The 22,276-nt window shown below is 40.2% G+C and overlaps 1 protein-coding gene across 4 annotated transcripts; it reads left to right on the forward strand.

Moving 5' to 3' along the window:
• The first annotated feature begins 98 nt into the window (after positions 1–98).
• LOC117499888 (CSC1-like protein 2) lies at positions 99–21,343 on the forward strand. Of its 4 annotated transcripts, XR_004557730.1 has the most exons (26): positions 99–412; positions 7,725–7,949; positions 8,095–8,174; positions 9,977–10,018; positions 11,953–12,040; positions 12,160–12,197; positions 12,325–12,467; positions 12,909–12,960; positions 13,446–13,554; positions 13,651–13,721; positions 14,171–14,251; positions 14,379–14,502; positions 14,971–15,104; positions 15,222–15,359; positions 15,671–15,824; positions 15,964–16,070; positions 16,211–16,297; positions 16,411–16,476; positions 16,855–17,017; positions 17,629–17,734; positions 17,927–18,094; positions 18,219–18,334; positions 18,446–18,520; positions 18,781–18,919; positions 20,498–20,590; positions 20,707–21,343. XR_004557730.1 is itself a non-coding variant. In XM_034152550.1 (25 exons), the coding sequence occupies exons 2-25, from the start codon at positions 7,749–7,751 to the stop codon at positions 20,536–20,538; spliced, it is 2,523 nt and encodes an 840-aa protein (XP_034008441.1). In that variant the 5' UTR covers positions 99–412; positions 7,725–7,748; the 3' UTR covers positions 20,539–21,343. The 4 variants fall into 4 exon arrangements, 3 of the variants coding, with proteins under 3 accessions (XP_034008441.1, XP_034008444.1, XP_034008443.1); XM_034152550.1 differs by having other exon boundaries at positions 20,498–21,343; XM_034152553.1 differs by having other exon boundaries at positions 9,980–10,018; positions 20,498–21,343.
• Positions 21,344–22,276: the final 933 nt, after the last annotated feature.

Consider the following 22,276-nt stretch of genomic DNA (forward strand, 5'->3'; position numbering starts at 1 on the left):
ATATAGAAGAGAAAACGCCGGGGTTGTGGCGTACGCTTTAAAGATGTGTCATCTCTCTATCCGATCTACCTCTATATACGTCACTCTCTAAACCTCCAGTTGGACTGGTTGGGCTAGCGATAGTTGTTCAACTGGCTGACAGGCAGCCTTCGCAGCTGAGACTTGTCTATCATTACTCAGAGCACCGAGAGCGTGTGACCGACTGGCTATATCTGGTTAGCTTTAGTTGTCGTGGTAAGAGAGGTACAACGGAATATATTTAAGTGCAACAAAGAAGACAGTCGTTAGATATCCTCCACCTGTTATTTGCTACATCGAGGGGCTAAGTTAGCTAACATCAACGTTAAGGTTGACTGTTAGCTCGCATTAGCTAATTGTGTTCGTTAATGTCCCTGCTGCGTATCATTGCAAGGTAAGTTGAGTTCCTAATTTATTAACTCTGCGTATGTTAGTACTTTACAAAAAAACCTGTCTGGTTGTTCCCTAGAGCTTCAGAAGCTAACAGTTAGCTACTTCGCAGCTGGCACACTTAATAATAATTGCTGTCAGAACAATAAACAGTAAACATATCCCGTTAGCGCCAGGCTAACAGATCAACCGGTATAGAGCTGCGGCAGCAGTAATGTCAGTGAATGGTAATGTGTGCTACTTTCCATATCGGATGATAGAATTATAAACTAGGTAACAGAATGGTGAGAATTCGAGTTTTGTTTTGAAATAGGTTACTGTGACATTCATTATTATTTTATCGGTTGCGACACTCGAGTAGCAAGCCCTAGATTAAGTTCGCCCGCTGCTCCTTATCAGGAGCTTGGGTGTTTGGTTTGTTGTTTAGTCATGCCAGAATCGTTTCATGTTCTCTCAAAAAGTGGTATGGTATCTCCACAATGCTTGGTTGTCTTAAATGGGGGGATTGCTGGGAGTGCATTGACGTAAGGAAACAACAAGATATATGAGACAATGCAGCTATAGCTTTAATGTGCGCCTGCTTAGCGGTAGGTTTCAGGCCTGTGTTTTGACATACCTTTCAGATAACCAGGATAAGATCAGTCGTTCCTAACATACTTCAGTTGTCTAACGCGAGTAGTTGGGCAATGCTTTATTGAGAGAATCCCTTGACACTAACAGGTTACACGGCGTAAGAATAACATGAGCTTTGTGGTGGGCTGATGACTTAGCTGTGAGTGACCCTTATAGCTCCTTGTGAATAGCCTGTAAAGGGATAAACAAGAGCTAGCTAATGTCAGTCTTAATATTGTGTCCATTGGTCATGCTGTGGATCAGTGACATGAATGGAATATGATGTAAAGCCTTCTAATAAGATCTAATCAGTCTGTGTGGATTTCATACATAACTTCACTGCTTTTCCTACAGAAAGAATGTTCCATTAGTGGTTTTATTAATTTATAAACCACTAAATCAATCCATTTACCACAGTAATGGTTTGCGGTCTTTAGATGTAACTATTACAAAGATAACATAATTAATTAATTAGATTTATACAAAAGTGACGCTGATTTTTAAATGTGAAGCTGTTGCCTTGTTTTCCAATTAGCATGCAAGTCTTTTATCGTATCAACTGTGATTTGTTGTCTAATTTTAGTGCTGATATGATCTCCTCTCCACTGTTGAATGAATACGAGCTCACTGTAAGCTTATCTAAGTAAAACTGATTGTGTACTAGTGCTACACATTAATCAGTAAGAATTCCAACATTTCACTTGTTCCATAATTTCCTTTGTTTGCCTTTACATTCATACTGTGACATAATTATGAAACCATACTCTGATATCGTGTGTGGTAATCAAAGCTGAGGCACTGAGCTGTAGTTAATGATTTACAGGCTAATACCAACAAGACTAGTATGTGCAAATCTGTGTTATCAGTCATCAGGATTGTTGGAATTCACGCTATGTATGACTATGATTATCTTAAAGTAGGTTTGGAAAAGCAGCTAAAACATTCAAAACTATCTTAATACAGTTTTTAAACTTTGACCTACAGATTGATTACATTAAGAAATCTATGTGGACATTTATAATTATTGGATACATAGGCCACATTTAGTTGGTTCTCTCATTATCTTCAATTTACTCTTTTAATATGGTGCCAAATCATCACAAAAGTCCTCTCAGGGCACTTTTCATATATCTTTGCCAGCCTTGACCATACTCTGTATAATATTATTTACAGAGACCGCACAATAGGGCTTTATAAGGTGTCCACCTAATCCCTTTTTTTATTTTTTTGACATTGCAAATGCGTTTATCATAAACACTTTATAGAATGATGGAGACTTGATCAGGAAACATTTTAGGAAAGTGGTGGCATATTAAAGTCAAACATGCTCTTAGGTTCAAGGCTTTACAATGTGGAATGTTTTGAAGCAACACCTGTTATTATTGGTCACTGTGTTCTTGGTATTGGAGATAGAACTTTTGAACGGTTGATTACATCTTTTCATGCAAGACACACACAATAGTTTCCTATTTTAAGAGAGTGGTTTGCTTGAATTGCCTTATACATTATCATAATTTTCATATTATTATATTAAGGGATAATCATTTAGTTAACTTGATGACAAATATGAGAAACTGAGTTTCTCCAGAAAAAAAAAAATACAAAGCACCACTTTAAACTTTTGTTATCAGAGATTTGCTCATGAGTTTCTTATAAGTCATTCAGCCTATAAAACAAAAGTACTTATCTACTTAATAAATGCTTCCTTAGAAGGTTTTTGGTCATTATGTAGATGATAGACTACTAGTGTAAAAGTGTTGACCAAAACCAATTCAACTTACTGTTGGCACTTATGGCGCGTTTCCACTACAGCGCGGAGCACGGTTTAAGAGGGCTGTGACGTCAGCGGCCCGTTTTTGGTTGCGTTTCCACTTGGCCTAGTACCGGCCGGCGGGTCCTAATTCACAGTTTTTCTGGCCTCATAAAATCGTGGGTCTAGGGCCAGAGACAACGAGGCTGAGTCGGGCTGAGTATGCTAAACTAGAGAGAGAATCGCTGGCAAGGGGGCTACAACTACAACAAGATGGACATATTTGACCGTGATTTAATTGTAATACACGTTTCAAAATGATGCCGAAGTAACAACATACTGATACCGGTTAGTAAAAACCATGAATTAATGCTTTGACAAGTCTGCAGACAGACGGCAGGCGAAAAACCTTTTAAAATGCGTGTTTTCTAAATGGAGATTGGCTAAGCTAACGCAGTATATGCTCCGACCGTCCACACTCACAACAACGGCCTATACAGACATAAATAAAGCAGCGACTGTATTCACCATGACACAGACAGTCTGTGGTTTGTACTTGTTTAACTTTTGTCTAGTTTCTGAACAGATATGAGGAGCTGTGAGCTTGAGTGCTAACAGCTAACGGCTGTGTTGTTTTTCTGGGGTTCTCATTGAAGATGACGTCACGGCTCCGCCTACACTGCGTTACTATAGATACTACCCCAGTTCCTAAACTGTAATGGAAATGCGCCATAAAGTGTGCCAGTCCTAACGAGGCCTAGCCATACCGAGCGAGGCCGAGCGAGGCCGTGTAGTGGAAATGCACCATTAGAGTGTCCCTTTTTTAGTTGTATTTGTTTTTATTCAGTTTGGAAAGCAAGGTAGCACATCTCAATTTGTGGTTGTTGTACAACTGCTGACCTAATTCATAATCCACATTTTAAAGCATTTCTTCAAATATTTACCTTATGAAGATTTAAGGAGTCATGACTCTTGTATGCAAACTATAGATTTACAGTATGAATGTGTGTTGTTGCTTATGGTAGATGGGGAGCAGGCACAGTGTCTCAGAGACCATTATCTCCAAGCATTAAGATAGAGGTACACTTAAGAGTCTGTATTATCAGCATATAATAAACATGCAGCTGCCTGCATGGACTTGATTGTGCGAATGTATTGTAGGACATTTTCATTTAATTGGTCTAGGTAGACTCTTGGCTCTGATAATGTTTGTCTAACTAGAGAATAATACATTTTATACCACACAATTAGACAAACCCTATTGTTCTTGCCGCTTAAGCTGTAGAGCAAACAGCAAACTGACTGTAAAGCGAGTTTTTAAACGGAGAAGTATGGGATTGTCTCCCCCGCTGCCTTCATTCCCTTTTATGTTTGTATTTTGAAAATGTGTGCCAGACTGATGGTACCATAGCAACTAGCATCAGGTGGAAAGGTGGCACAATACTTCTGTTCCACTGAGTCATGCAAACACAGTGCTGATAAAAATGGTTCTTGATATAGAAAATATAATAATCCAAAAAGGAGTTGTAATCTAAAACTTTTCAGAAAGTCATATCAAATATATATATCTGTTCAGCCAACAGAAGCACATTCTAAATATCAGCAGAGTTGAGACCGAGTGGATTGGATTTCAGAAAACATCCACTTAGTGTTAAATGTGAGGGATAATGTTTGTCCGGAGTACTATTATGTCTTTCACTTTTTTTTGCTGCAATCATCTGCCTAAATTCTACTTGTACTTGTCAGGAATCATGGTTCAAATGATTGTATCACACTTTCACTAACCCTTGAACAGACATCTTGGATCCCTGTTTGGCTTGCATCATGCACAACAACATGCTGGGGCTTGTATATGCCCCAACAAAAGTAGTGTTGTTGAAAACTGCAACGCCAGCAAACAAACAGGGATGTACAAATCAAACAGGATTTAAGGCAATTAGTTTTGGTGCCGATATAACTTATGTCTGTTTAAGGCAGGGGTGTCAAACTCAATTTCATCGCGGGCCACAATCGCATAAAGGTTGCACTCAAAGGGCCGGTTGTAACTATATATAAATATGTAATATAATGTATTATATTACATTATTGCCTCTGAGTTGGATTATTATCGGATAGGATAATAAGTTAGTAATTAACTACGTCTGAAAGCAGAAGTCCAGGGCAAATAATTGCAAGTCTTTTCAGTGCACATGTCACTAAACGAGATGCATTGTGGGACATGTAGTTTATGGGCAACCTGCTTCTGTAAAGTGGCATGTAACCGTATAATAAACGTATTATATTCTTTGCAAGCTCTTGCGGGGCCACATAAAATGAAGTCGCAGGCCGGATTTGGCCCCCGGGCCTTGAGTTTGAGACCCCTGGTTTAAGGTGACCTGTTAAAGATTATTGTTAAACAAATGGCCAAGAAAAAAACTTAAAGGGAAAATCTAAAAACAAAGTGTAAACTAAATACCAGGACTGACAATATAATGCAATCCTGTGGTATATAACACCTTACAAAATGTATAGTCCTGAACGACCTGTTGACCTCGCTCTACTCGACTAATCAATGATAACCCTCGACCCTCGGATGCAAACGGTTCTAACAGACAATTATAAGGTTAATCTAAAACAGATAAAACTCAACTCATTTTCAATTTGAGTTTATGCTACACTTGAGTAATACTTGTGTGCGTGCCTCATGGTGGAATACAGTAAATGTTTTGGTTGAAATGTAATATTTCTAGATTGAATCCTGACATTTCTGTATACATTTTAAAGATTAGTAGTCACTTGAAACACAACACTTCCCATGACACTGACAGCCTTACTGTACCAACTTCTTAGGAGTTCTAAGTTGTTTTTGAAACTATCTTAAGTCCTTTTCAAGAGGTTGGTGTTGCATGTTAAACAGGCTGAACTGTGGCAATGGCTCGAGGATGTGCAGCAGTGTTGTTGAAGGCACAGGGGGGTATGTTGTGTCCTCCTTAGGTTGAGACCGGTCCATTTGAACCCTGCGGTCTCTATCGGCTTATTGTTCGGCTCTGGCTGCGTCCCTCTCCAGTGATGTCACAGCATTCCAGGGAGCGGATAAATGAGTTAGTGTTAGGGCAGATGAGCAGCATCGTGAATGCTGCTGCTAGTAGTGGGTCGAAGGGCACAAGGAGCCTTTAGCAGTGCAACTGTGCAAACACTCACCAGAACACCTACGCGCCTCCTCCGAGCCCTCGGTTCACTCAGTTTGTTGTAAAATATGACAACTCTTATGAGGCATAGCCTTCAGATCCAAATAGATACATTTGAATAAGATGGCGAAGGTATTTTTAGATTTCAGGGTTTTCTGTTCGTCAGTCAACTATCCTGCTGTTATTATACAAGTCAACTTAGCAAAGACATGTTCATGGACTCAGCGGTGCGCATGTGGTTACAAGTATTTATTGGATGGCTTGTGTTTTAACCAAGCAATACTTTCCCCCTGCACCTAATATTTGAGAAGACTTAAATTGGTCATTTAAGTCCATTTCCTGACCTAAAGCATCCCTGTCTGAATCAATGAAAGTGAACCTTAGTGTTGGTAGGAATCTTCAAGAAGTCTTTTTTTAAGCCTGGAGATCTATTGTACAGTAGCAAACTTCATTTGTGCTGTTCGCCAAGGCAGAAGAAAAGGTTGATATTAGGGCTGCACGATATATCGTGTCGTGACGATAATCGCGATATGCGCATGCGCGATATTCACATCGCGTAGACGTGCGATTTTTAGGACTTGCGATATTAAGTAGGCAAATTAACTCAAACACGTCATGTTACAATTATTTTGCTGCTTGCTACAAAAGGAAAACTTGCGCGGCTCTCATGTCAGGGGTACTTGAGTGACATGCAGGCTCTGCATGCACAGCAAACCACCAATCAAATCTCCAAAGCAAACGGACCCGGTGATTAAAGGTAAAAACACTGAATAAAGTAGTTTCATGTGTTTCTCCAGGGCAGTTTGGCGCTGCTAACCGAGCTAGCTCAGCTTGTTGCTCTGATAACTTAAGATCCAGACGTCCGTGACTAAAATCCTTCATCCGGTTAAATATAGTTAAAAAAATACCAATTGTATAGCATTAAAGTTCAAGAAAGGATGGTTTGCAGAAACAAATACGGTCTTTTCTTCAATTCCTGTATGTTTTCATATCGCAATATATATCGCAGGGGGGGAAAAAATCGCAATGTCAGTTTTTTCCAATATTGTGCAGCCCTAGTTGATATCCTATCTAGGATTAAATGTGTTTGTTTGTGTGATTCTTTTACAACTAGTCTGAATGCTTAAGGCTGGAAATACCCTGCTGAAGTCATTGGGCTTCTTGCTTTAGTGTTGGGATCAGGATGCTGTTATAAAGATATATTTCTCAAAGGACTTATTACTCCTCATACAAGATTCATGCTTTGTCTATGTTTTCCGTCATTACCCGTAAGGTAGCTTGATTCTACTGGAATTATTAAGAGACCGGAAGGAAGTGTTTTAAGGTACATCTGAACAGGAAACATATCTTGATCTCGCTTAAACAGGTAACAGTTAATGGTGTGAAAAAGAACTGGCAACCAGGTGTATAGAGTATACAGTGTGACTACAGTTATTTTACTTACATTTGGGACAAAGTTGACAATGTGTCAATTGCAGATATGTTGGCCACTAACAAGGAACAGACCGCATATAATGCTTTAAAACATGGAGACTCGGCTGTCTTGCATGTGGTCAAAAGCAATGGCATGTGACTTGTGACAAGACAGAAACGTCAGCATTAGTATAAAGGGAAGGAAAAAAAGAAATGACAATGTACAAATATTGTAGAGTGTTGTGAGTGTGTGTTTTCTGTCTCCTGTCCATTTCTGTTGCACATGATAGATAGTGTGACCTATTATGCTAGACTGCAAAACCATTAATCAGCATACTGAGAAGAATCCTAATAAGGTTGTCTCTTCTTTACAGATTGTCAAAATGTTGCATTGAGTAATGCACCGAGTGTTGATATTCATGATGGTGGTCTGGGGGGCGCACGGATGCCCCAATTCAGGCAACTGCCCCCCGACCCTGACGCCCAATTCCACCTCCAAGGACTTCTGTTACTCCGCCCGAATTCGCAGTACAGTGCTGCAAGGTTTACCTTTTGGGGGGGTGCCTACAGTCCTTGCCCTTGACTTTATGTGCTTTTTGGTGAGTCTTTCTTTAAAGTGTCAGAATTGAGGTAATGTCTTTTCAAATGAAAACACTCTCAAGGAGTTACGTAACCTTTCTCTGTAATGTAAATAAAAGGACTAGATGTGTGTGTTGACAGTCACTGTTTATGTTGTACTTGTAGGGGCTGCTGGTTGTATTCTCCTTCCTGAGAAAAGTAGCATGGGACTATGGGCGCCTCGCTCTGGTGACTGACGCTGACAGGTAACTAGAAAACATTGCACCCTTAGGTCCATATCACAGTTTCTTACATGTTATACCTGCTGAATTCACAGCTAATAATTGTTTGGAAAAGTTAACTGTTTGGAAAAGTGTGTTGACAACAATAACCAACCTAAACAATTTTGTTTGGTAAAAATATATTTTTGTAAATTGTTCCTCAAATGTTTGATACCTGTGTTAACTTAAAATGTATCCCCTCTCATCAAAATGCTTTGTTTAACATCTTGATCCTTATGTGATGTCAGGCGTTTTACAGTTGCACGAGCAACAGGCATGCTAAGGTTTAAATGGGACTTTCGGTTGAGCCTGTGTGACAAGCAGCAAGTCAGGAGCCTGAACCCAATGCCTCTGCGCGACACAGAGCCATTGTTAGGCATTGATATGATTTGCCTTTATTTAGAAAAGTGTTCTGTGGTCAACAGGGACACATTATGAAAGAAGCCTTGTGGCTGCTGACCCCTATTGATTTATCTGTGAAACACACGTGTTATCAGTGTTTGATCAGTAATTGGCCCTTGGTGGCTATTCATACTAGATGCTATATGACCCTAGACTATTCAGTGACCTTATTCTAAAGGGTAACGTTAGTTTTGTGAAGCAAGCATCACAAGGGTGACACTGCAGACAGGAAGTCTGTCAGCAGTTTCACTTTTGATGGCAATAATGCACTCTGACATTGTCATGCTTTGCCACTTGTGTCATGGTCTGTTCACCTTGAGATAGAAAGGACAGACTGCTGTGGCAATAAGCCTGAAATGGAAAGAAACTAAACCAATGAAACCATTATTTGATGTCGTATAACCCTTTTTTTTAAAAGATATTTTTGGGCCAGTGTGCCTTTATTGATAGATTCATTGTTGAAAGGGGGGAGACAGAGGTGAGGACATTGCCTGACATTACCGCGAGTCAAACCCCCATACTGGGCAGCAGAGACCCCTTATGGGCCGCCAGCTGTAACCACTGAGTATCCGGCAGCCCAGAAACCATTATTTATTCAAATCAATTTACCGCACCACTTAAAAGCCACTGTCTGCATCCAAGCCCAGTGGAATGTGGATTTTTTATATAATTTGAGACTGATGTCTGCACGCTGATCAAATAATAAGAATGGTTATGGAATCGGTCAACATGGGCTGATGCAGTGCTCCTTTTTATACTTTTTAAATCATGAGATGAAACAGGATAACCAAATTGGGGAGAGAAGAAGCTCATCATTGCTAAAGACCTCTTTGACTGTAAACCCTGCAAAGTATGTGACACAGTGCTCCATCACCTACATCCCCCCGCTGAGTCTGTGGGATCTTGCAGCTCCACTATTTTTGCAGCTGCATGTGAGCAGAGAACGGAGTTGCAGCGTGGTGGGAGGATGGGAGGGGGGTGGCAGCATGGGACACTTTGTAACAGACAGGAAATGTAGTTTGTCTCATGACAAAGGCCTGATTGCGATCAGCGCCTGTCATACATGTTATATCTGAAAAGTAAATATAACCTTTACTAGGTAGACTTATCGATCATCAAAAATGGGGTGTGAGTAAAATGTGTCTGTCTAGCTACTGAGGACATGATGCTCAATTTAAATAAATGAAGAGTTTATTATAGCATAGGCCATAAATACCTCTAGATTTCTGTATTATGTATAGCAGAATGAATAGCACCCTTCATTGGTATGCCTGTGGAGTAATATGCTTCCTCAGTGTTTCTATGAACCAGCACCCTAACTGGCCAACAGGGCCATTCCCCCTTAACTAAGCTGAATGGCTTTGTTTTGCTTTTATTTTCACCAGAAGAGTGGATCAACGATACAGTCGGCTGGATGATCGGGAATAGTATGTTATCGCTCCATATCGTAGACTCACTGCCTGTTTCTTCTCTCCTTTCCTCTCACTGTAGTTAACCGAACTCATACCTCTTGTCCACTCTGCCCAGGCCGCTGTGGGTTTCCGCCTGTTTTCCACTCTTGATGGTTTAGTTTTTTCCCCCCTTGTCCTCCAGAAGTCTGCCAGTGCCAGGCTCTCTAATCATTCTCCCTCTCCTCGTCACTGTTGTACGTCTGCTCTCGGGTGCGCCTGTCCTATCTCGCTGTCCTAATCAGATCTGTGTGTGCTAATCTCTGTGTTGACCCCCTTCTGAAGCTCCGACTTCTTCTCTGTGAGCGCAGCGCATGAGCCGCACAGGCAGGATGCTTACGGGGAGAGGTAATGTTACGTAGATAGTAAACAGGCCCTGACACGGTGCAGCTACAGTAAACCCTGTGTACTTAGATCTGAGAGGAACCAACCTGACTTCCCCTAGGAATGTGCGAGAGGAGGACTGGCGGTGGATTACAGCCTCAGGCTCTCTCCTCATTCCACTAGAGATCTCTTAGAGCCCTGTGTGATGTCTTCCTTTCATGGAGTATTGAATCCTCAACTTTGTTCGAATTCCAGCAGTGCCTGGCTCATTTTCATACTCTGTTATGATTAAATTGACATCACCTCCCTGGGGAGTGCAATCAAACATATATAACAAGGCAGGGGTGTCAAACATATGGCCCTTGGGCCAAAACGGCCTGCCAGAGTGTCCAATTCGGCCTCCAGGATGACTTTGCAAAGTCTAAAAATTACAGAGAAGACTTTAACTGCAATTTATTTTGTATGTATAGATTTACAAGGCAGGGGGATAACTTAACCCTCTTCCTTAATAATTCCCACTGTAGCTTGTATGGTGGTGTGTCAGTTCAGGTGGTCAGGATAACTACACAGATGTGGAAATAATAATAATAAAGCTTTATTTATACAGCACTTTTCATACGGCAGGTGCAGGTCAAAGTGCTTTACAAAATGGCACACATAACAAATTAAAACAAACAAGAAATTCCCATTCGATCAGATGTTAAGACCTTTTTTTAAACGGGTAAAAGATATGATTATAAAAACGATAAAATAGATAATGTTTCCCTCGGAAAAATACAGGAAGACGAAATGAACTGATACAACAAAATATTAAACAAAATGAATGTAAAATAATTTCTAGATCTTGACAATTTGTGTTGATCATTAAGTAATGTTGCTCAGTTCCAGATACCTGTGACTAAATGTTGTGTGCCTTTGTAGATACACTGTGATCTGTAAGTTGTAATGCACAAATGATGAACTGAGGCATAAAATGGTTGAAATTGCACTTATTTTTCTTAAGAAATGTCAGGTTGTTCATAATATTTTGTACAAACATAGTGAATTCAATAGTGCACTAAAACAAAGGGAACAATTAGGAGTTATTTGTAGTTTATTATGCTATGACTTTATTGGTCCGGCCTGCTTGAGACCAAATTGGGCTCTATGTGGCCCCTGAAATAAAATGACAAACTCCATCCAACTGCCTCTTAATGATCACTGGGTTTCTGCTGTTTTCTGTGAGTGTTCTTCTCTGTAGAGCTTTGCCTTCTAACTCTTTATCACAACCTTTCCTCTGACAGTGATGGTGTACTCAACCCGTGTAGAGTAGACTCCTAACGCTGCATGAAATGTGGCTGCAGAGATTGAGCCTGTGCTTGACTGGTTAACCAAACCCTAATCCTGTGGCCAGCACACGCAGGTTAAACGGGTGAATCTCTCCAGTCCATTTCAGGGCGTGTGTGTGTGTTTGGTGTTGTCATCTTTTCTACACTAATAATTATTCCACTGTCCTGGGACACGCAGTACTAACATCCCTGTATGGTACATGGTGTTAGTTAGTTGTGTACAATCCTGCAAATACTATGTATTGTTTTTTCTTCACACAGTGCCACTACCATGACATCAGATGCAACAGAACGCTACGAACGCCTCACTTCAGTTTCCAGCTCTGTCGACATCGATCAGAGAGACACTGTAAGAATGAAATTTTTCTTAAAAGATCAAATCTGATGCATTTTCTTTCATTCAAAATACACTTTGGTTCCTTGTGATAACTGTCACATCTTCACCTCTCTCCTCTCTTTCCTTTTTAGGGCTTCTGCTCCTGGCTAACTGCCATCTTCCGCATCAAGTGAGTCAACCTTCTCAAGGCTTATTGGAAATAATAACAGTTGGTAAAACATTGATTCAACTGTATATAAAATGTTTCTGTTTTGTTTTTTTTCAAATTGCTGTCTTTTTGTGTGGTTTCTCTGTAGAGATGAAGAGATAAGGGAGAAGTGTGGGGAAGATGCGGTCCATTACCTTTCCTTTCAGCGACACATCATTGGCCTGCTGGTAGTGGTGGGCGTGATGTCGGTGGGCATCATCTTGCCTGTTAACTTCTCTGGAAACTTACTTGGTGAGTGGTTTGGAATAAACTATAAGGGGATACTCTTAGTTAAAAGTTAGTCTGTTAATGTTTGACTAGGTGAGTCTGCCTTGTCACTGAATTTTTTTTCCTCTATATTCTTTCTTTTTCTCGTTTGTATTTTACTTTACATTACATTACATTACATGTCATTTGTTAGACGCTTTTATCCAAAGCGACTTACATACATTCAGTACTGTGGACAATCCCCACAGGAGCAATTTGGGGTGAAGTGTCTTGCCCAGAGACACAACGACATGCTGACTGCAGTGGGACTCAAACTTGCTACCCCCTGATTCGAAGTCCAGCACTCTAGCCACAGCCACCCCCCCTTGCGGCTATTATCTATTTTGTGTACTTCTGTTGGGCTGCAGATAAGCAGCACCAATGATGATTGACAAGTGATTATCATATTTCTTCTTTTTTTTTCAGAAAACAATGCCTACAGTTTTGGGCGAACCACTATAGCAAATTTGGATTCAGGGTGAGTAATTCTTGTACCTTTTACTTTATACTTCTCGAGATTCAAGGCTTCGTCGTGCACATAAGCAACAGTGCTCCTCCAACAGTGCAACATATATATATATATATATATATATATATAATGTGTGTGTGTGTGTGTGTGTTGCACTGTTGGAGGAGCCTGTGACTTAAGTTTTTCATTGCCATATCTACACTGTGTATATATATAAAAAAACGGATACAATAGTGCAAGAGAATGTTTTGAGATGTGCAAGTAAATACAAATAAAATAGAAATAGTGCAAGAAGAATCTATATACAAGTAAATGGAATATGATATATTAGATAAATAATTAGCAAGATGCAAACAGATGAATGTTCATGGATATTCTTACAGAGTTCAGGTGTTTATCAGTCTTATGTCCATGTGGAATGAAACTGTTAGCCTTGAGTTGAGTCTTCACTTCCTAATGCTGTGTCACTAAATGCTTTCCCTTTATTTCCTCAGAAATGCACTAATGTGGCTGCACACCATCTTTGCATTTCTCTACCTGTTACTGACCGTGTACAGCATGCGACGGCACACCTCAAAGATGCACTACAAGGAGGATGACTTGGTGGGTGTACAATGTCTGTCACATACACTCCCTGTACACACAGATCGCAGGGAGAATTGTGTTGCTAATTTCCTCCCCGTCTTCATTTCCCCGCAGGTGAAACGCACTTTATTTGTCAATGGGATTTCCAAATACGCAGAGGAGGCTGAGATAAAGCAACACTTTGAGTAAGCAGTCTTCAGGATCACTGATATTTCACGACACCGATAATCCGTATGATCCTGTTAAAAGCAGCTGTCTTGTGCTGGCCCATACGATCACACAATGACAGGCCTATTTGACTAATTGTCCATAATAAAAGCCAGATGAGCAGGATCATGCTAGTCATGTGTCAAGAGGGTCAAAGACTGAGGAGGGGGTGTTTGGCTCAAGATAAATAGCATCAGTGAAAATGGTTTCTTTGTTCTTTTCTGCAAAAATAGCCACTATGCTTTAGTACAGAAGAAACATTGTACAGGGAAAAGAAACAATTCTAAAAGCATTTTACTGTTTGTGGCTGTTGCATTCATATACTCTTTGAGTAGCTAATGTTATGGTGGTAGAGATATGTCATCTTTAGTAAATACAATTTGCCGTTGTCAGGAATGTGTAAGTTGAACTCTATGCCCTTCTTCAGGCAGGCGTATGAAAACTGCGTTGTACTGGAGGCTCGTATCTGTTACAATGTGGCCAGGCTGATGTACCTCAACTCTGAAAGGTAACAACAATTAACATTTAGTGCAATACGTGTGTGATTGTTTAGCAATTTTGGATGACCTTGGCTTGTTTAAGTGAAGTAGCCCTTCCTCAGTTTGACACAGCTGATTTTATGTGTTTGCATACAGGAAGAAGACGGAGCGCAGCAAGAAATTCTTTATTGACCTGCATGCCAAGGAGCACATTACCACCATGATCAATCCAAAACCATGCGGACATCTTTGCTGTTGCATTATTAAAGGCTGCGAGCGGGTAAGACTCGTATTGAGGGACTGCGGATGGAAAGTAGCTCAAAGCTAAATCCGGCATATTTACGCTTGGCACATTTATTGTTTTCAGTGTTCATTAATGTGCAATGTCCCTACCAAATAAACGATTAAATAAATATATTGTAGCTATATATCAGAGCAACACACTCCTGAACCGTGTTAACAAGCTGAAATGTACAACATCTTTGGGGGAAAGATAAAGAAGGCATCTTGTTGAATTTACAGTACACAATACACCAACAAATCTATAATATATTATATTATTATGCTCACTACAAACTAACTCCTCAAAATAAACATTCTTCATTTTAATGCAAGTGTTATATCTAAAAAAGAAAGCTGTAGTTTGAGTGGATTTCGACTACATTAGAAGATAACCATGCAGTTGACCGTGTTTTTATTTAGTGTTATTCATTATTAATGGAATGTAAATGGCTTTTCCTTTTTAAAGGAAGAGGCAGTGAGCTACTATACCAAACTGGAGTCACAACTGAAAGAGGACTACAGGAAGGAGAAAGAAAAGGTGAACAGGAAGCCCCTGGGAATGGCCTTTGTCACCTTCCAGAACGAGTCCATCACTGCCATGTAAGTACATTTTACGTGGGGTAATATTTATGAATACACATCTGTGACGTTTAGTTTAGCAGATTATTTCACCCTCGGTAAAGTCTCTACTTTGTTTTGTTGTAATTTCATTTTCAGAATCCTAAAAGACTTTAACGCCTGCAAGTGTCAGGGCTGTCAGTGTCGCCGGGAGCCCAAGAGCTCTCAATTCAACGGCAAGCTCCACACACACAACTGGACCGTCAGCTACGCCCCTGATCCACAAAATGTCTACTGGTGAGAACACATTCAGGTCATATCTTCTGTCTGACAACAGGGCTAGATAAATAAAACAAAGTTTCAATACGATATAACTCCACACATTTGAAAGGGTGGATGCATTTTGGCAGAAGGAAGGCAAGTACCCAAAGGGAAATCTACAGGCGCAAACTTGATTTGTATTGCTTGGAATAATCACTTGAGACTTTCTCTCTCAAGATGACAAAGGATTTTTTTAGCTGTGGTGTCAGATTACCGCGCAGCTGTGTCCATAACTGCGGGTCATCGCCCAGAGTCAATCTAACCGCTGCATCAACTCCATCCCACAGGGAGCATCTGTCAGTGGGAGGAGTCATCTGGTGGCTCCGCTGCCTGATCATCAACATTGTCCTCTTCCTCCTCCTCTTCTTCCTCACCACCCCGGCCATCATCATCTCCACAATGGACAAGTTTAATGTTACCAAACCTGTGGAGTACCTAAATGTGAGTCTTTCCTTTATGAGTGCAATCAGTTCAGGTGTTCTTATCTTTGCCGAGCGTTAAGTCCATGCCATCACATCACGATTTAGGCACTCTCAATTATTAATACAACATGTCCACCACTCTCTGATCCGTCCTCCAGAATCCAATCGTCACCCAGTTCTTCCCCACCCTCCTACTGTGGTCCTTCTCCGCCTTACTGCCAACCATCGTCTACTACTCTGCCTTCTTTGAGGCCCACTGGACTCGGTATGTTTGTCTGGAGTCAATAACTCGGCATATATTTATATATATGACAGTCAATTATGTATTCCTTTTTGAGGTTAAGTGTGTTCTGTCTGCCCTGTTTCTATTTGAAAGACATGTCATTATTTCCTCTGGCCTTACAGGTCAGGAGAGAACCGGACCACAATGCATAAATGCTACACTTTCTTGATCTTCATGGTCCTGTTGCTGCCCTCTCTAGGACTCAGCAGGTATGTTTTTGACTTCTTCCCTGCAACATAATGAAATGTGAACCTGCAAATGAATTCATCTTGGGCGGGCTGAGTAATTGAGCTGATGCCTTTCTCTCCTTTTGTCTTTGCAGTTTGGATGTTTTCTTCCGCTGGCTTTTTGACAGAAGATTCCTGGCAGATGCTAAAGTTAGATTTGAGTAAGTAGGAACGTTCTCTGGATGTTCAAATGCAACACTCTAGCGCTTAGAATAAAGCAGAACAGGATGAAATATTTGCACCGTAACCATTTAAATACCATAAATAGTTCAAATTGTTTTATAAAATTACAATTACCAATACAACATAAATCATGAAAAATACAGAAATAACAAAAACAATAATAATAGTTCACATTTTGTATGAAAAATAATGATTTAATACTGTTTTTATTTTATCCGTTTAGCCAAACCCCCTCTAGGTATAATACATGTAAATGATTTTGACATTTCATTGGCCTCTGCATAATGCATTTTCAAACCTCAACGTAATTCTGACTTCAGTCCTTTTGTGATGCTGACTTTTTCTTTCCTTTCAAGGTGTGTGTTCCTTCCTGATAATGGAGCCTTCTTCGTGAATTATGTCATTGCGTCTGCGTTCATCGGTAATGCCATGGATCTGCTGCGGATCCCCGGTCTGCTCATGTACATGATCCGCCTCTGCCTGGCTCGCTCTGCAGCAGAGAGGAGGAACGTCAAGAGGGTGAGTGTGACCTCATCATTTATGGGTCCATGCAGGGCAATATATATTGATAGTTTATAGATATCGTGACCGAAGACTACATACCGTCTTACATCTTCCATATCACAATATCTCAAAAGTGGTAACTTTACTGTAATGGCTGCATTACAATAAAGTGAGGACATTTTTCAGAAGTTACATGAGTTATTATTTGCTTTTTCCAACTTACAGTCTACGCATTACTAATGATTATTTATCAATAATCTCACTGTGTGAATATTTAATGACGGCGTCAATAGTCAACCCTACAACAACATCGGAACATTTCAAATTGAGTATTTGATCAAAAACACTACGATATTGTATTTTCTCTTTATAGCCAAGTCATTAGTCCATGACCTATAAGGAAGTTTGGTTTCAAAATAAATCCCTGCTTATAACACATTCGAACACAAACATCTTTTCTGGAACTTAATGGGGGAATTAAATGTCATAAAATACGAAAAGAACGGGAAGTTCTACTTTGACATTAGGTTAGAAATATTTATGTTTTTTTTATCAGATGCACTTGATCTTGCTTGTGAAAAAGGGATTTTGGATTTTCTTTTAATTCTATAATTGTGTCTGTATAGCACCAAGCCTATGAGTTTCAGTTCGGGGCAGCCTATGCCTGGATGATGTGCGTCTTCACTGTAGTAATGACCTACAGCATCACCTGCCCCATCATTGTCCCCTTTGGTGAGTTCTGCCATTTATTACCCCCGCTGGGGGTCTCTGCTGTTTCACATCAAGATAGTGTGCTTATCAAATTACTGTTAGAGAAACAGACGGAGGCCGGGAGCATTCAGTGGCTCTGTGATTCATACAGAAGCTTATCAGCGTGCCTAATGAGATTAGTTCCGCTAATTGTGTTGTCCCTTCTCTGTGCAGGGCTGATGTACATGCTGCTGAAACACCTCGCGGACAGGTACAACATGTACTACGCATATCTGCCGTCCAAACTGGACAAGAAGATCCATTCTGGAGCAGTCAACCAAGTGGTGGCTGCTCCTATTCTCTGTCTCTTCTGGCTTCTGTTCTTCTCCACTATGCGCTCCGGTAAGATGAGGACTCCATCTACAGGCCACTAATGTCCTAACACATGCCCACATTTATATGCACACTTTTATCCAAAGCATACGAAGTACATACAACTGATGAATCCCTCCATTTCTTTCCCCAGGATTTTCAGCGGCTACATCCATGTTCACGTTCGTAGTTCTGGTCATCACAATCATTATCTGCCTCTCTCACGTCTGCTTCGGACACTTTAAATATCTCAGTGCTCACAACTACAAGGTAAGAAAATCATCCTCCTGTGCATATTATTCCCGTTTCCTAAACTCCGCAGTATTTGACACTAGTATTATACTCAGCTGCTTATGTCAAATGCATGTTTTTCCTTCCTAGATCGACGACCAGGAGATAGACGGGCAGTTGGAGAACGGGCGTCCGCCATGCGTTACTACAACCAACAAAGCAGGAGTATGTATTCATTTATGTTTATTTTATAACAGTATAAGCCTCAAGATCAAACAGTGGAATGAGATGGGACATACTTCTCAATTTCATTATTGTTTTTTATATTTTTAACAACTTTCAAAAGTTTCTGTTCATTCTATCGTGCTAAACTGGCTATAGGGTAAACTATCAGTAACTATGTGTCAATAGAATTCACTTTTTTGTTGTATGGAGATCTTAACACGAAGCAGAAAATAATGAATCTTACTTTTTCTCCCCTACAGCAAATGTACATAGCTGAGGTTCTCCAAGACCCAAATTCAGAGGGGGGGTCAGGCAGTGGAGAGGAAGATGGCCAGGGGTCCTCGCAGGACGAGGAAATAATCAATGTGGAAAATGGCTTGAATGAGGACTTCCAGTCTGGTGAGGACAGCCTCATTGATAATGAAGTGCGACACTGATACTGACTGGAACAGTTAAAAACCCCCTAAGTTTAACTTGAGGAGTGCACTGAAATTATGTGAATTTAACTAGGAACTGAACCAACAGTTCTCCAAAGCATCTCAACCTCCATCGAGGGACTTTACACTAACCTAAGCACACTGTCTACTAAGGATTTAATGGATTGTCGCTCAAGGACTCTTGCATTTCCTTCACTGGATCTCACCAAACCACATCTTCTGTCTGTGTACCTGCAGAGGGAATCTACTCTGAAAAGGCAAGGACAGCGACATGACGTCCTTCTGCCCCGAAATAGCTGAGGAAAGCCCCAAACACTGCACATGGACTCATTAAAGAAAGACACTAATGCACAAATGAAGCATAGTTTGCCTTGTTTTGTAAGGGGACTGATATTCTGTGTGTATTTCCCTAAAAATATTGCACTTGAAAGAGAGAACCTGTCCTATAAGCTCTACTTTCACTAAGGTACTGTAGTACAGCATGCCTTCAAAGTTCAAATGGTGGAGGGATGTTCCTAAAATCCTTTGCCAGTATTTCTAATTGTCTGCACTAAATGCTTCCCCTGAATAAGCAGCTGGATTTGAGACGAGAAAAAGTGATTTCACACCAGACAGCTTGGTCCGTGCAAATGTGATGTTCTCAAAATAGTTCTTCCAATTCCATAAAAGCCTTTAGAAAATAAACAAAGAAGAAAGAAATTGCTACTAACACTCCTGGATGCTACGACACTGTACAGCTACAAAACTCTGGATTTGTAAAATAGCCTTTTTTTTTGACATGGTATTTATTTGTAGGCATTTTAATTTTAAATGCTATCAAGCTTGATACATCCCTAAACTTTGGAAGAATATAACCCATATCTTGGCACACTACATTCATATTTTGTTCATTCTCTGAGCCTGTGTTGGGACTGCTGTTAGACTGCTGCTACTGATGTGGCCCCGGTGAAGGGAACCCCCCCCCCCCCCCCCCCCCCCCCCCCCCCCCCCCCCCCCGGGGCCGCAGCTGGAGGACTGGAGGCCCGGAGCCTGCTGATCCTTCTGTGATGCTCAGAGGATGAAGAGAAAAGCCTTTTTTTTTTTTTTTTGTTCCACTTCATATGATACTGGACTGGTTCTCTTAATTTGTTGTTTTCCATTTGTATCTCTTTGTTCACATGTTTACGTCTTCATGGAGAGATTTAGAAATTAGCATTGAGTGTTCTACTGATAGTTTTATGAATAAGCTAATCTATATCTCATCACTCAGTCTTCTGCCAGGTCCTCTCCATTTATATCATGTAGGTAGCATTTTGTTCCAGTTGTCATCCAGCATTGTTATGGTTTCCCCATTTGCAATTACTCAGAGTTGTATAATGTTTAGCTCAAATTGTGCAATTTCTGGTGACAACTTATCAGATCTTAGGCTTGGCTGATTAACTCTCAATACTACTATGCCTCCCCCATTGAAAGCAAATTGGAAGATATATGCATTATGTTGCTTCATGAGTTGTTATAAAGTGATAAAGTTTGCCCTCTCTATTGTACATTCCATTTGCAGATCCAGTTACTAGCATTGTCAGGCCTCCGTCAGAGCTATAGTAACTTCCAGATCTGCCTCAGCCATATCAAACAGCTTCTTTTCAGGAACCAGGTAGACTCGGACAACATCACAAACACAATTTAACAAATTATAATTTAAAAACAAAGTGCTTACACAGTTAGGACCTTACTCAGGATTTATCAAGCTTTTTGTTTTTGTCATTTCAGTTTTTCCTAAGTAAAGATGACACCATGAGCTTCCCTAAAAAAAGGATTGTTGGTAGAGCAAGGCTGCAGACAAAGCACCACTATAGTGTGTCACTGTGGATGAATTGTTGTTTTTGGGCCATTTATATAAAACTTATTATCCAGATGCTCAGAGAACCAATGTGGGAAATGTGCACTAATCTCACTTTCACTTGTATGATTGACAGAGAAGGGCCCGCCCCCTGTGGGTGTAATGATGACAATGGTGAACCTAAAATGTTTCCATAATTTTTCCATGGGTATATTGGCACCATATATGGGTAAATTATTATGGTACTAACAAGAGAGTTGTTTGACACCCTTGAGTCTGGTGCTCTTCTAGTCATGATAAGGTGATTTTATTTTTATACCTCTTCATTTTTATACCTCTGAGATGTCATGAAATCTCTAAATGTGTCCTGTCTAAATCTAAATCCACTGCCCGGCTCGGAGAGAAATACCTAAAAATCGTATAATGTCTAATATCTGCAGTGTTTAAACGTTGAATGTAGGTTCATTTCAAACCTTTTGGTAAGTTAAGTGCGATCGCTGTATTTACACAGCTTCAACAGGAGGGTTCACTATAGCTAACCAGCAATTAAAGTGTCATACTACAGAACTTGATTGTGTCCAGTCCCATATCATGGCATTTCATTTGTCAGTCTGCAACGATTTCCACTACTTTTTCCAAGTCTAGGATCCTCATGAGTCCTTTTATTTTAGATTATGTTTATAAGATCTGTATAGACAGTGGGAAATGGATTGTTTTTCTGAAAAGCTAGGCACTTTCTAATAGAAGTTCTCAGCTTGTTCTACTGTACCATGTACTCAGAATGGGTAGTAAAATGTCTGTGTATCAAACTGTGCACAATTAGAATGTGTCTTTGTGTGCTTGCCTTTTATAGTTTTACATTTTTCTAGGTAGGAAGAGTAACAATAGCAGATCTCTGCAATTGACAGTCTCATTTTATTCTTTCCAAAGGGCCGTCTGTGCTACAGATATATACTGTGTATATCTGTGCTCCCAACCCCCCCCCCCCCCCCCCCAAGCTCTTTGAACAATAAATCTGTATTTAATCAAGTTTGACAACAATAGTTTCATTTTAACTATCAATTATTATAATCACTAAAAGATGAGAAATAACCATTTGATTGACTGATTAATTCACTTAAGGGTTTCGCTGCTACAGACTTACTTATTCTAGTATGACCAGTAGCTTATGGGGAGTAATGTTAAACACTTTAAAATGTTAAAACTTCTTAAAGAAACAGCATAGACCACTCAACAAATCCTCCATATTTATTTTGCATCATGTCTGAGTTATTTGGTCACTTTTCCAGTGAGAACACAGAAAGATGTGCTTAGAAATATTCTGGTTGTCAACACTTGGAACAAAAGTTAGTTCCTGTATTGTAGGCTTGTTGGTGGCTTGACAAGATAAAACAAATAGCTTTTTTTAAATTCTTTACAAATAATGGTATCATTTTGAAGACAGGTTCTACTTAACCTAAGACCACTAAGAATAACCCTAGGGCCTGTTGTATGGTTCTG

This window comes from Trematomus bernacchii, unplaced genomic scaffold (genome assembly GCF_902827165.1).
Source record: "Trematomus bernacchii unplaced genomic scaffold, fTreBer1.1, whole genome shotgun sequence".
In the NCBI taxonomy this organism is placed as follows: Eukaryota; Metazoa; Chordata; class Actinopteri; order Perciformes; family Nototheniidae; genus Trematomus; species Trematomus bernacchii.

Excerpts from the sequence above, each read along its gene's own strand:
- LOC117499888 (XM_034152550.1), top strand. The coding sequence starts at position 7,749 with ATGCACCGAGTGTTGATATTCATGATGGTGGTCTGGGGGGCGCACGGA. Across the intron at positions 13,722-14,170 it reads GAGATAAAGCAACACTTTGA|GCAGGCGTATGAAAACTGCG; the intron begins GTAAGCAGTCTT and ends GCCCTTCTTCAG. Across the intron at positions 15,825-15,963 it reads AACCTGTGGAGTACCTAAAT|AATCCAATCGTCACCCAGTT; the intron begins GTGAGTCTTTCC and ends TCCGTCCTCCAG.